The sequence below is a fragment of the Protomyctophum parallelum genome, assembly GCF_964188405.1.
Source record: "Protomyctophum parallelum genome assembly, chromosome: 3".
Taxonomy (NCBI): domain Eukaryota; kingdom Metazoa; phylum Chordata; class Actinopteri; order Myctophiformes; family Myctophidae; genus Protomyctophum; species Protomyctophum parallelum.
The window spans coordinates 40,665,215-40,680,202 of record NC_139698.1 but is presented as its reverse complement, the minus strand read 5'-3'; the positions used below and the strand labels follow the sequence as shown (position 1 = coordinate 40,680,202).

Sequence of the window (14,988 nt, the reverse complement as noted above, 5' to 3'; positions counted from 1 at the left end):
GCTGCTTCATATAACATAACTTAATAAATACACAACTTAAATACACTCACAACATAACTTGTTTGTCAAGTCTGTGGTTATTGTACTTTATGATGTAACTTAAGGGTGACAAGTGATTGATTAACTATTTATTGTCACACACAGAGTGTAGACAATTGTTCGCTTAATTTGGCCTTGGTGCTCAACCCAAAAAGAAAACAGACTACAGAACAACTATGATACAGTAAGATCATAACAGAAGTGACACTTATATTAAGATCCATGATTCCATGTTATTTCATTGCAACAGATAGTACTATCTGTTGCTCAACTCCACGTGGAGTTGACTCTGGGAACAAGAGGAGAGAGCCACAGTCCCTGACCTAAAATGACCCTCACTCAATTTCCAGGAATTACTGTAGGTGTAGTAGTAGTGTTGATTCTGGATTTTTGAAATGCTGGAGAAGAGCAGGGCAGGAATTTCAGGGAGGCCACGAAGGTCATGGCCGTTGTTGCCCTGAGGCCACAGTGGACTTAATGCCCCAGTTGATACCACTTTCTCTTTCTTGTCAATATGTAGACACCAGTGTCTTAGTTCCCATCTTTAAACCAATCCAGTGACGTTGTTTGGGCAGGGCCTGACCATGGATCAGATGTTTTTATTCCACTGCAGATAGTTTAAAATCACCCTTAACCCTAATTCATTATTTCAATGGACTAAAATATTGTTTAATTTGAAGGCCTTCCTGCCCTGGCATTTGGCCTTTGTGTCCTCAAAAATAGACCACATCAAAGGCCAAGTGGCCTTGCACCTAAAATGACAAAATTCCAGGCCTGATTATCAAAAGTATATTGAACAGTGAGCATTTTAGCTGTCTGCAATTCAAACCACTTTGATCCGATTGGATGTAGAGCAGCAGAGCCTAAAGCTAGATCTGCTACACGCTGGGCAGTGGGCAGTGAAGAGTGTATTGCTGAATTTTGGCGGAAGTAGCGTAGCGGGATTTTGGCGGAAGGGCCACTCAACTTAAGGCAATGACGTTGACATTTTACAAATCTGTTTACATTCTCCGTCACTACAAATCTGTTTACATTCTCCGTCAATACAAATCGGTTTACATTCTCCGTGAATGAAAGTGTTGTGAATGATTGGTCCCAAAAAATCGTATCCGGGGCATATAATGTACATCTGACGGATGTTCCGGACCGACACTTCCGGCTATGCACTCTCTGCCTTATATTGTGACCAGGCTTTTCACTTTGCAGATGAGTAAGCCTGGGACCAAGGCTGCATCTGCTAGGGCAGGGATTCCCAAATTGTCTGGTGCATGCACACCTTGTGGTGCGTGAACGCCCTCAAAAGGTCTTCAAACCAATCAACCGACAATTATTCACTTCATCCTGATATGAGATGAATGGTTACAGCTGCTGTAGGCGCTGCTATACAGATCACAAGCTTCCAGAAAGGCATTAAAGAATGTCCAGAAAATGTTGGAGCATAATTTTACATACAAGACTCGAGAAGAACCAACCTTCGTCTCAATAACGTCTATCCTGAGAGTACACAGCAACTAGCGCAGTCTGATAATGTCTTGAAAGGCTAGATCACTGACCCCGTGCCATGGCTATTTTGGTTGTTTGGACTTTTTCAGAGGACAGCTCTACCTGAAATATAGCAGGGTCTAAATACAGCCTCACTGATAATATCCCTGATACTAAATCATAGTAGCATGAGTGTGACTCAAAACCTCAGTCAATCATGTCAGCTTTCTTTTTTAGTAGTGCTAGTGTATGCTGGGAATGCACAACAGAAAAACATTTCAAACAAAACCAGAAACTGGGATCAAAGAATTATGATGAATGGATGTCAACTTGTCAAGTATTGTCAACAACACTAAGGGTTTGTCAATAATGGAGGGAGGGTAATTCTAGCTTAGAAGCAAGACATGATGCAAAAAACAAAACAGATGGTTCCCATTCCTGAGACTTAAGTGTGTTTGAATGTCAAATATGGATATTGACCAAATAACCATTTGGCTCGTCAAATATGTTGATCAAGTGCCGTCGTTAGTAAAGCCAGACGGCGCTTTGGCTTGATTGTTAGTCTGTTGAAGATTATTTGCATTGATTTTTTTGATTGATTGATCAAAGTATTTAACAGTTTGCAGAATTAGTGATTAAATGAAACACACAGAAAGAGGCAAGTCAGTTAGGCTAGTTAGGTCAATAGTTTTGGACTAGTCACTACAGGAATAAGAGAGCCCAAAGAGCTCAGCATGAGCGTCACCTTTCACATTTATAGTAGTGTTGAAGAGTGCAAGTAAGTTTAACCCTATATTCTGTAGATTCAGAAGGACCACAATGTCCTATACATTAAGTCCATGGGTTAAATAAAATGCATTCTTACATCCATTTTTGTCTGTACAGTCTACTGTGGAGCTGTCAGTTTGATTAGCTTTCATTCCAGCTGTCAGTCTGTTCAGCATTCATTCCAGCATATTCAACTTCCAGTTTACCGTCACATAGCAATTTACAGGTGTAAACTACATATAACTACATGTCGGTAGACTCGGTACATAAACATATTGACTACGGTAGTCAAACTGCCTCACAAAATGGAAGTATAACTGCTGTTTTGAATTTGGATTCACATTTGTACCACTAGTAACAGCATTCTCTTTCCACTAGATGTCATTCCCTTTGGCTCTCTCACTACACAATGTTGACATTCTGGGGATAATAATATTTGTCACATCTTTTGCCAGTGTGTTTTGGCTCCAATCTCTTGCAGTCCACTCCAGTAGTCTTGCTACTGAGAACATTGCCGGTGTAGGGATTTAAGCTCAGTCTACCAATTCAATTCAATTCATTAGAAGTTGCTCTGAAGAAGAACAATGATACAGCAATGTCAACTGTCTGAAATGTGTTATGTAAAATATAAAACAGTGGTACATACCATAGAAGCTGCTCTGACCCTCCTATGATTAACGATATCTCCCCAAAAGTCCCCCATGTCTGGTTGATCCTACCCAGCAGCAGGAAACAGCAGTCTTCTCTAAACACTGCTTTCCAGCAATTTCAACCTTGCTAGTACTGGTACTTCAGAGGTAGAAACACGCAACTAAATGATTCCTACCAAAAAAAAGTAGGAATCCTCGTAGTCCTCAGTAGGAATCCTCTTAGTCCTCAGTACTGGCAAACTGTTTCAAACCTCAGCAAGTTTAGTTCAGAAGGAAAACAGCTCTGAGCTATCTGTTCCGCCCAAGTCAACGCAGCTGCGTAGTTGCATACACGTGGGACCCGTGGGTGCATGCTGGAGTAAATATTTAAGTTATCAGGTGTTACATCCGTTGCCAGAGAGGATCAACTATGATTTATATATTTATAGCTGCGTATGCAATTCTGTGAGGCTGCGAGTGAGCAAATCACTACACAAATAAGGAACAAATAAGGAAAAGGGGGGCAGGACCATGACATGTTGAACATTATGCTCTCTTGTCTCCCTGTATGTTGGAACACATAAACACTCAACATTGTCCATTCATTGTCAATGGCATTTAATGTTTCTTAGGACAAAGTTTGTGTTTCCACACACACTAAAAGCTAGGTCACCCCTCAAAAATAAAGAATATAGCTGCAAGCAGCGATAACAGGGGCCAAGCAATACGGGGGGAAAACAAATCACACCCGTGTGAACTGAGCGTTGCAGGCTGCTCATAGTGCTCAACAACACCACTGGCTGGCTGCAGTTATAGGCCCTCATTTATCAATTGAGTGTTAAATCTGCCCCAAATTCGAGTGTAGGTTTCGTAGTACACCCACGTCGCCACGGCATTTATAAAGTGATCGCAAACAGCTGACAGTTTCCCCCGTGCCTTGTCCCCCTCACCCCCTCACACACACACACACACACACACACACACACACACACACACACACGCAACTTGCAAGCCCAACTAACTGGTGTGTTGTATCTTAAATAAATAAAGAACGAACACCTGTATGAATTAAATAAAGCTGTAGGCCTACCCTGTCTGTTTCCCTCTCACCTTGCTTGCCTTGCTGTCATGTCCACGCACGCACCTCAAGGCTACATGACACATCGCATCGCCATGAATGGAATACGTTTATAGGCTGGCCTATATTAATTTGACCCATTCGTGGATTTCGTGCGCAGTGCACTGCTGTGATAAGTCCTGTGGGTGAGTGATGCCTGCATGAGAGATAGGCTACCATGTCGTCAAGGCAGTCATAATCAACGTTTATGGAGTGATTTGATCATTGTTGAACAAATCATAAACATATGTATGAAGGCTTGCATGTATGCTGGTATGTGTTGGCGACGCACGCCGCGGTCCCTTCCTCCCGACCCCCGAAAATGATCTCGCTTTTATCTGAACTGTCAATGCACTTATTTAAATGGTGAATGATTAAGCCCCTTACGCGTATAGCCTGCTACAATTGCAAATAGGCAAGCTGTATGCTTGTCATTGTCACTTGGAAATAAAGGCGTGCAGTCTTTATGCCCTTTTTTATAATATCACAGTGATTATATAGGCATCTGATGTCTCATCTCATCTCATGAAGCATGCGCTCGCATAACAAGGCCAGTAAAGCACTGTTTGATTAATCCATTGTAAACATGTTATATTGTTTTTAATTGCGCAATTTTAATTATACTTTTTTTACATGTATATACATACAGTTTTATATTAACATTTTAGGAGTGAAAACATATGTTTAGATGCCTGTGACAGCGTGTCAGCAGTTCAGACAATGCTGCTCCGCTTGTGTACGACAGAAAAACAGCCGAGGACAAAGCGTACAAAGCTCCCGACTAGACGTGATCAAATTGCATATTTGTGGTGATAGAAAATACACAGGGGAGTGCAAAAACACCCACAAAATTTTAAAAGTTGAATTTTAGGTTATAGGTCCTTTAATACCGTAGCTAACCTAATATCAGTAAAAAATATTTTAAACCTATCCTTAACCCAAAAAGCCCTGGTCGTTTGTGTCTAAGCAGGGTGACATAGCCCTAGGCCTCTACCTTCCGCATTTTTTTTTTATAATTGATCTAAAAGGTCAAAAGTCAAAGTTTGCATTTTCATTTGAGTGCTATAGCGCCACCCTTTGGCCAATGGTTGTGGGCTTCGCGTCTTCACCGTTTGCCATAGCTAAACCTTTTGCCAAGTTTCATGAAAACCGACTGCACGGTTAAGCCAGAACTGCAATATTTATTGGTACATCATTGTAGTTATAAATCAACCCTTCACTAAAAAACTACAGTTGACAGTCCAACAGTTGAAATTAAAGTTTATTCGATATCAAACATATCTTATACTATTAAATTACTGTCTTTCAAATTATCCTTTAAAAAGCTGGCATTGGCCCAGGCTGTGGCGTAACGGTCTGGGCACCTGACTGGTAATCCAGTCGCAGTGTGCGGCGGGTTCGACTCCCGAGCCCGACACGGCCTTTACTGCATGTCATCCCCCCATCTCCGTTTCCTGTCAGCCTACTGTCTGTCCCTTCAAAAATCAATAAAAGGCGTAAGCCGCAAAAATAATATCTAAAAAAAGAAATTGATCCTTAATTAACGCTCCGGATCAGTCTGTGCAGTCAGTCTGACATTAAACAGTAAAAGTAAAGCCTAGTAGTGCATGCAGTATCAAGAAGAGAATAGTCAGCGGAACACATTTGAACCACAAATGTTACACAAGTTTCTCTTTCAGTTGTGACTTTGCAACAGCAATGATAATATTACAGCATAGAGCCAGTGAGCCCACACACTGAGGATACAGTGTGTGGGTGTGAGACTATCATAACACAATACTGCCTGCTACTTCATACAAGTTTATATTCCATCCAGAAACTGCACTTGTTTTAGGGTTCTTGTAAAGGGAGCAAATTTCAAGACATTTTACATTTTCTAAATAACCAGGACTTAAGGACTATACAGAGATTTTATTAGGATTACTTACAACATGCAGACAGACAACCTCTTCCACAGTACACACCCTCTCACTCTAGTCCGGCAGCTAACAGGTTTCTTTTGTTCAAAGTGGGAAATTTGTTATATAGTTTTTTTATTGGCCTATAATATAGTCTATATTCATGAATTCACTTGCTGACCGGCCGTCTGTATTGAGCAATTCTTTAAAGGAGGATGTGAGACCATAACATTAACATCCTATATATGGCAAGATGTTCACATTTTCATTATGCTCCAGCTTTATGTACATGTCAAACTAGGGTTTTTGTCATGATAAACATATAAACCCCTATAAAAAAATGGCTCAATGCCGACAGCCGGTCAGCAAGTGGAATTACGAATGTATGTATAGAGTCTATAGACAATATTTTAGGCCAATAAAAAAAAAAACTATATACCAAATTTCCCACTCCACACTGGCCGGACTACTCTACCTCTCTCAGGTTTCCTCTCATTTTCAAAAGGTCTGTCTCTCTCCACCTGGTCACATAGCATTCCCCCCTAGATCTACTGTGACTTGAAGTGTGGACAGTGTCAGACCTGCACACACAGTACAGCATTTAATCTGATCTCTTCCAGAAACACTATGAAAGCATCCAGCATTATCAGTGCTACTCTGATCCTGTCATCACCATGTGAAGGGGGCATTGACAAGGGCCCAATCCCAATGCACCCCTAACTAAAATGTCCCCCTTGTGGACCAATAAATAATTACTGACAATTAACCAAACCAACTCTCTTTATTTTCATTATCCACCAGTTTCACTTGAGTAGCTGGTTGCTGCCGGAGTGCAATGATATGAGATTACTTTTACATGGACAGAAACTTTAAAGAACATTAATTAAGTTAATTGTAGGTTGAGTCAGAGTACTGAACATCCACCTTATTTATTTGTGAAATTATGTAACTCCAATATGTTTATTGCATATTGATAGCCTACATATCAGTCCTAGGACATGGAAAAGATTAATTCACATACAGTATTTTAAAGAGACAGTATATAATAAGACAATTACATTATACTAGAGGTTTAGGCTGCTACGTGGCCCTCACACTCAGACATCACACCGCCAATCCAATTTATATGCCCATATATGAAAATCTCTGTCAGTCCTTGTCCCTTTTATGCCCATATGGAGATCTGACTGTCAGTTCTTGTCCCTTTTATGACCATACATGGATATCAGTATTCAGTATATGCCCATCCCTTTGCCCATATATGGAGCTGACACTCCATATTTGTGGCGTGGCTGCATTGGGAATCAAGTCAACCTCATGGTTATGGGCCTTAGAGTATATATGAATAGAGAGGGCACCCGAGTTCTCCTTCCATCCACTTGCATTAAGTTGCTCAAAAGCGCATGAGGCGATTTCACTCCTCCTTCCGGGTAGCAACAGAGAGCATTCTGGGATGGATTGGCCCCAAACACATGAACGCGCTGCCGTTGAACGCGCACGAACGCGAACGAGCGTGCTGCCTTCGTGAACGTGCACAATGATAGTCAACGGACCAGCGCGTTCATGTGTTTGGCTGCAATACCTTCATTCGGCCACTATGTCCATTTCGCCTCAGGGTTTCCTCTGGGTGCCTTCTCTATTCATATATAATTATATACTCTATGTTATGGGCCCCCCTTAAGCCAATTTGAATATATAGGATGGGAACTAGAACAGTACAGTGATTCAAAGATTAGAAAACTGTAACTCCAACAGAATTATTCATGAAGCAACTAAACCATGTGCACACAAACACACTATAAATACTATAGGTTGGTTACCTCAGTCCAGAATGTTACCTCAGTCCAGAATGTAAAAACATTCTTTAAATTTAAACCCAGAGCATAGCTGTGGCTGGTTGGGTCCACTTACTGTAATACAGGCTCTTTGGAAAACATGCTGAAAATTATAATTAGGCTGCAATCAGGCTGCTTGTTTGGCGAATAACGACTTATGTTTAATGTTACATATTTCGTGTAATGTTATACATGTTTTGGAAAACATATTTTATTAACAAAATCAATAGCCAAAAACAATGCATAGCCAACAATTTTTCCATGACCATGGCTTTGATCAATTCCAGGACCCTTGATTCCAAACCTTTTCCAGAACTGGAAAATTCATGCATAAAAATAATCTAGAAATACTGGCCTATGCTTGCAACCAAAATACCAAATGTAGTATCTTTCTTCATACTTAAAGGAGCATTCAGTGATTTGGAAAACCACCCAGTCCACCCCGGTAACAAAATGTGCACATGCACACGCTCTACAGTGGGGGGGAAGTGCAACAGGCCAACAGCATGTGCACCAAGGCCCGCCCCCACTCGATCATGATTGGAGGAAGGCCTCTCTCATCCTGATTGGATGAAAGCTTTGCCACCCGCCACCAAAACTGAAACTAGGGTTTTTTTTACCCCAGGGGCTCACTGGGGACAGGAGGAACTCCTTATATGGTCAGCACACTCTATAGTAGAGAGGATTATAAGTGATATTTGAATGAAGTGAACTAGAAACTAGAAAAAGTGCCCCTTGGGGCACAGGTCTACACCAGGCCAGTTTAGGTTGTGGCCTCCTGGTGGTGCTATAATAGGCCAATGTGAAAAGGTTGCCATTTCTTGGATGGCATTTTTTTCAAAAATGTGTTTTGCCAAAATCCACCTGTTGGTGGCGCTATAACAGGCCAATGTAAAAAGGGTGAGATATATTCCTCAGCCTAGCTAGGACAAATAAAGAGGAATGTGCACGGAGGTGTGGTGTGTGTCTCCTGCGGGAGGTTTGCACATGTGCAGTGTAAACAGGAACTGCGATGGAGTGTTCCAGCAGAGGTGCTAGAGGACCAGGTGCATGAGAGTTGCTGACCCTGAACTGAAATAATAAAAAGGATATAAAAAAAAGAGATTACAATGTTGATTTTGTTTTTATTTTTAAAAAGTAAATCAATTTCATAACTGTGTGGAATAAATGTTGTGTATAACAGACTGAAAGACAAAGATAAGTAAAGTAAATGTACTGTAATGTTAATGTTCTTTTGATGCTCGCTTTGATTGTAGTACATGTGTTAAACTTTTATTTTTGTGAAATGACAAAGTCATTGAGCACATGACATTCAAGTGCTGTGGATGATATAAAACATTTGAAAAGAGAAGGGTGAATGCTGTTTAAATCACAAGTTATGAGCTTTCTATCTAGCACCTCTGCTGGAACACTCCATCATCGCAGTTCCTGTTTACACTGCATATGTGCAAACCTCCCGCAGGAGACCGGGCCACACCTCTGTGCACATTCCTCTTTAATGTTTCAAGCAGCCTAGTAGGAAAGTCTGTGAAAGATTTCACGTAAATTGAACGCTGCGTTCATGAATCTCATGATTTAAGGCTTTTTGTTCAAAACGGGCCAATCCTGCAAACTTTGAAATCCAATGTTAGCCAATTAGGATGGAATATGAAATATCGGACAGATCCGTCTTGAACACAAATTGCAGAATTCTTGGACAGAATCTGGAGGAGTAATATAAAAAAAAATGTTTTTCAAAAGTCGGCCTCCTGGTGACAAAATTTGGCATCGACCGGGTTAACAGTGCCGGAGATTAGCTGTTCACAGACAGACGGACGGACACACGGACGGACGGACAGAGTGCAAAAGATACTCTCTCACTCTCTCTCTCCCCATGCCTTCGGCTTGGTGGAGACAATTATGCTTAACAGCTGAATTGTTAGAACTCATACTGCCTTCTGAGATAGAATAAGATGATGCAGACCAGTGAGACTAGGGAAGGGTGGGAGGGGGGGTGACAGAGAGCATTCCCACCACACATGATACACCACTTCTCCTGTGACTCCTCTTAAACCCTACCCCACCAGCTAGCCGAAGAGATTTAAAAAGATAGTTTCTTAAAGCACATGCATAACAGTATACTCAAGTGGTTGCTTGTACGGTCAAATCCGTGTGAATGTGACACTTTTAATACAAGTCACTAAAATAAAAACTAAATCAGACAATTTCACCACAGTGCTTCAATTGTAAAGCTAAATAAAACAATGAAAAAACCAGGTCGGGTTGTAGACACAGTCACTTTGCAAGGAACAAATAACTTCTTCACCTCATGAAAACCTCCGCCACCATGTGTGAAAGAGAGGGCATGTGTTACGCAGAAATGAATAGCTGTACCACTGTCTGTGCCGTGTGAGTATGTTTAATTGTCTGTATTGAGCACCTCCGCTGCTTTGAGCCCTGCTTTGTCAGGCACAGGCCAGACAGCAGGCTCAGTTGCTGAGTTTCAACCAACGCAATGACATACTTCCTGGATTCTAAAGCTCCTTTTTAAAGTCAGGGTTAGAGCAGAAACCAATCACCTTCCTCCACCCGCTTAACAGTACCCCAACTAAAAATGAACAGATGAAAGCCAAAATGAGAAATTTCAAAAAGGTAATAATTACCCAGAAAAAAATATGAAAATTGGAAAACTGGACCCTCCAACTATACCGAATTCTCAACTTTAGGCAACACTTTCCACTATGTAGCTATACAGTAAGTCCAGACTATACATGAAATGCTAAACACAAAGCAGCCACTGTGAGCTGTCGGAGTCGGACACTTTCAAATTTGGAGTAGCACTGATGTGAAAAAGAATTCTAACAAAAAGGCAAGTCTGGTGTTTTATTGCATGCCAACTGACAAGGAATAGTCTCCGTCTCTGATCATTATACAGAGCCAACTTTGAATTTTGTGCTCACAGGTCAGTTACCAGTAACAAACTAGGCAAACGTGTGGTCAGTCACCAGTTACAATTATGCAAAAGCCATCAATTAAACACAAAGAAAGAAACACAAAGAAACATAAAGGTGCTTGCACACTGCACAATTTTGGACTCCTGGCTTATACAGTATTACATCTCATACCAATTGTCCACCTTGTCAGCCTAGGCAAGTTGAACTGAGTGAGTCTACCTGACACAATGTGCAAAAAAAGTTTTACTCCACAAAGAAATGAAAATTTGGACCAGGTCTTGATTTGGCAGAACAGGAAAGCATGTGTTGGCAATAGCATTGCAATTCTCCCAGAGGGCTCCACCATTTTTTCACAAAACTGCATTCACATAGTAGATAGGGATTTATTTCAGCTTTAAACATAATATGAAACCTGTAAAACCGCTACAGGAGTACATTTTCCAGTAAAGGTAGAATTATCTGGGGCACCAGCCACACTGCATGCCCAAACTTTGTGACACTTTAAGCTACGATGTGAAGATGCAGTATGGGAAGATAGGATACTGAGACGGCCGATATTGTACAGTGTACTGTGCATTGTGCAGTCATCATCATAAGAGTGAACAGCCCGGCCCAGGCGGTGGCGTAACCGTCTGGGCACCCGACTGGTAATCCAGTCGCAGTGTGCCGCGGGTTCGACTCCCGAGCCCGACACGGCCTTTACTGCATGTCTTCCCCCATCTCTCTCCCGTTTCCTGTCAGCCTACTGTCTGTCCCTTCAAAAAAAAAACAATAAAAGGCGTAAGCCGCAAAAAATATCTTAAAAAAAAAGTGAACAGCCCCTACTAGTAGTCACTCTGATCTGCTCTTTGCACCCAAACAAACAGAACTTTTGAGAGAGGAAATGACCATAATGGGGTCACCATAATCAGTAGGGTTCATCTTGCCCATAGGCTGGATCACAAGTCTCTTGAGTCTTGCCCGAGTCTCGTGTATCCTCCCTCTCTATCCTCTGGAAGTTTAACTCAGTCCATCATTATTATGACGCTCATGCCAGCCAGGTCTCTTATTCCTGCTCCAAGGAGTGAGGATTGAGGATTGGGAGGCATCTCTGAGGAATTATAAGCAATGAAACATGAGCGTATCCTTCCAGGAAGACTTCCAAAGCTGAAAAGCATGATGTTAATGACTCTGGCTTTACAACTGGAAATGTAGAGCAACTTAAAATGTGGTTAAAAATATTCTTTCAATGACATCAATGAGTAGGGATATTTATGTGTAAACATAGTCATGGAGGTGGGGGTGCAGCTCAGCTCAGCTGTGTTATTGAAATTAGAAGTGTATCATCAGGCCCAGGCCGTAGCGTAACGGTCTGGGCACCGGACTGGTGATCCAGTCGCAGTGTGCCGCGGGTTCGACTCCCGGACCCGACACGGCCTTTACTGCATGTCATCCCCCCATCTCTCTCCCGTTTCCTGTCAGCCTACTGTCTGTCCCTTCAAAAATCAATAAAAGGCGTAAGCCGCAAAAAAATATCTTAAAAAAAAAAAAAAAAAAATGTATCTTCATCATTCAAGTGTTGTTTTCCATGACAGCATTTCTCTTGCTACTTTATTTTCTGCAGTGTCACTGAGCAGTATGGGTGGGAGAGATTGACAGTTTTTTATTTTTTTGTTCCCCTTTTGTTTTTCATAAAAGGGGATACACGATATGTGTAGTCGTACACGACTACACGTATCGTATAGCGCCATATAAAGTTCCGCGACTGCCCCGCTAGCAGGGCAAAACATCTCAACGTATTTTTTAATGTGGAAATAACACACTGAACAAAGCAGTGAAATGTTTGCAGGACTTCTTTTTCTTAACCAGTTTACATTCTAGCATAAAGCACAGCCTTATATTTCACCAGAGATCATCTGGCCACATGAGTGTAGTTCTGCTGATGTCAGGGAGCATCACTTGGGAGGCCTCTCTAGAATTGGTTTGTACACACGTGTGTGGTACAGGACAAAGGTATATGAACAGAATCGATTTTGTTGAAAAGAACAACTCATCCAAATCCAGAGAACAAGGATTCAAACCTGTGATGTATTTAAGTAGTAATAACATTTAGCACACAAACACACTTTACTTCTGAGTCAAAGCAAGCTCCATGCGGTTTCGTTTATGGAATTTACGTCATCAACAACAACATACTGTACTGTAAGTAGTTATTTGTATACATTTCCAAGCTTTGAGAGATAGTTGTTGATCTTCACAAACATTCATGGGACAGTCTCATACCACAGGAATAACATGAATTCTTTGACAAAGCCATGCCCTGCTTTAAGAACAATACAAGTTTGGCAACACCATTATCCAGGAATTCAGTCCAGTTTGCTTGGCATTAGAACAGCCACATCTGTTAATGATACAGGCGGACCATAAACACAGTAGAATGGATGGAGTGGAGGGCCTGACTAGAAGGAAAAAGCTTGTCCACACAATGTTTGCAGAAGACACAGATTAGATTAGCCAAGATATTAATAGAGAATAGATGGGATAGAATCTTGTGCCGTGCACATCGTCCTTATGTTCAGGGAGATGAAATACCAAATATTAAAATGCAACTTCAACCGTACATACATCTGCAATAAACCTCACAGTTTAAAAATAACACAAAGTAAAGGAGAATTAGCCCAGGTGAATGTACGAGACTGACTGGCGACAGAAAGATGATAAACACTGACTCAAATGGACATTCCTTTGAAGCCATCAACATGAGCCAATATCACAAAGGACAGAGAATAAATCCCAGTGTAATAAGAGTATAATGACAGTTGTATTTGAGAACAATTATGTTGCTAACCTAACAATCTCCATCATCTCGTGTCCTGTCTGCAGTGGAAATTAGACCACCATGGTTAAATGGTCACACTTCTTGACATCTCTACATAACTGGACCAATGATGAGAATGCCACAATAGCCATATGGATTTGAATTTCAAAAACTTTACAAAAGCCACAATACTAAAGATCATGGAAAAACGTACAACAAAATGCGGTGTACATTTCAATAGAGCAAAGCATTAGGCTATATAGAGGACAGGTTTAGCTCTCCAAATGTCGTACCCAAGACAAGTGGAAGAACGAACACAGACAGTGATAAACTTGCCTTGCCCATGTAGATGCTCGTGTAATCTACAAATTGTAATCTACTCTAAATACTATAAAAGCACTCTGTGATTAGTCAGGCACCAGTCAGAGCGGAGCACATGTTCTCTCATTGTCTCTCAAACATCATTTGCCTGTATGAATCACCCTTTCACAGAAACCCGGCGATAACCACTTCCTGGCATAAGCATGGTCCCCAGGCAACAAAGGGCAAAGGCAAAGCTACATTACTCTTCTTTATAACCTCCATCTGCTCGTCCATCCAGTTAATAAGTTAAACTTCACCAGCACTTCAATTTCAACTGGGACTCCCAAGTGAAGACCAGACAAGTCCATAGAAAACAATGCGATCTACTCAACTCATCCCTTTCTTCTTTCTTCCTATTCGTTGATAGATGAGAGGCTACTAAAGGGAAACGCTAGCCATCAGCTAACAGGTAGACCGGAGGAAAAGTAGTGAACCTACTGATGTCAGGAGAGGTCGCATCTGTTCGCTGGTATCTTCCTCCATATATCTTCCCCTTTATTTCTATCCTCTGGAAGAATTAGAAGCTGGGCACTGCCAAATTCCCCCTTTGACGTGTCACCCACCTCCACTACTTTACAACTGCTTGGCAAATATAAGTCCAAACTAAACCCGCCCCGTTTTCTGAGCGACAGCTGTAGTGTCTCCTTACATTGAAGCCGTTGTTTCTCTGTTGCCAAGGGTTGGTTGGGGGAGTAAAAGGGGCGGGTGCTGTGGCCTCGCCCAGGCCAGCCTGCTAACAAAGCATCACATCCTTCATCCTTCATTTCATTCAGTCCGTTGGGTCTTTCTCTTTCCCATGGGTTACTCTACTCAGTCTACTGTCTACTCTGTAGCCCAGGGGGGTAGGGAACATTATACGGGTGTAGTCAACGTTGGCACAGGGGATGGTGATCACTGGCACACTTTTTTTCTTATTGTATCCAAAATAACTTTAGTCAGTTAAATTATGTTGTAAATTGTAATACATGTACAAATTACATCCTGCACATAATTCTACATGTGTTCAAACTGATAATAGCTGAAACTCTGACAACATTATGAATGGGCTGTGAATGGGGTGGTGCACTGGTGTGGCATCTGGTTCACCTTAATATGAATTGTAGAAGTTACCTTTATCAAAAATTGAT

General features: G+C 41.5%; 1 protein-coding gene across 4 annotated transcripts in view; it reads right to left on the bottom strand.

The window, feature by feature from the left end:
* The window catches only part of LOC310856291 (sodium bicarbonate cotransporter 3-like), a 50,482-nt gene extending 36,047 nt beyond the window's left edge, over nucleotides 1-14,435 (bottom strand). For 2 of the 4 annotated variants that reach the window (XM_083761617.1, XM_083761619.1), the window contains exon 1: nucleotides 14,300-14,435. In XM_083761617.1, coding sequence (XP_083617743.1) covers nucleotides 14,300-14,344 — 45 coding nt within the window. In that variant the 5' untranslated portion in view covers nucleotides 14,345-14,435. Of the gene's footprint in view, nucleotides 1-2,935; nucleotides 3,234-14,299 lie in introns of those variants that run through there. The other 2 variants (XM_083761616.1, XM_083761618.1) reach the window with 2 other exon arrangements.
* Nucleotides 14,436-14,988: the final 553 nt, after the last annotated feature.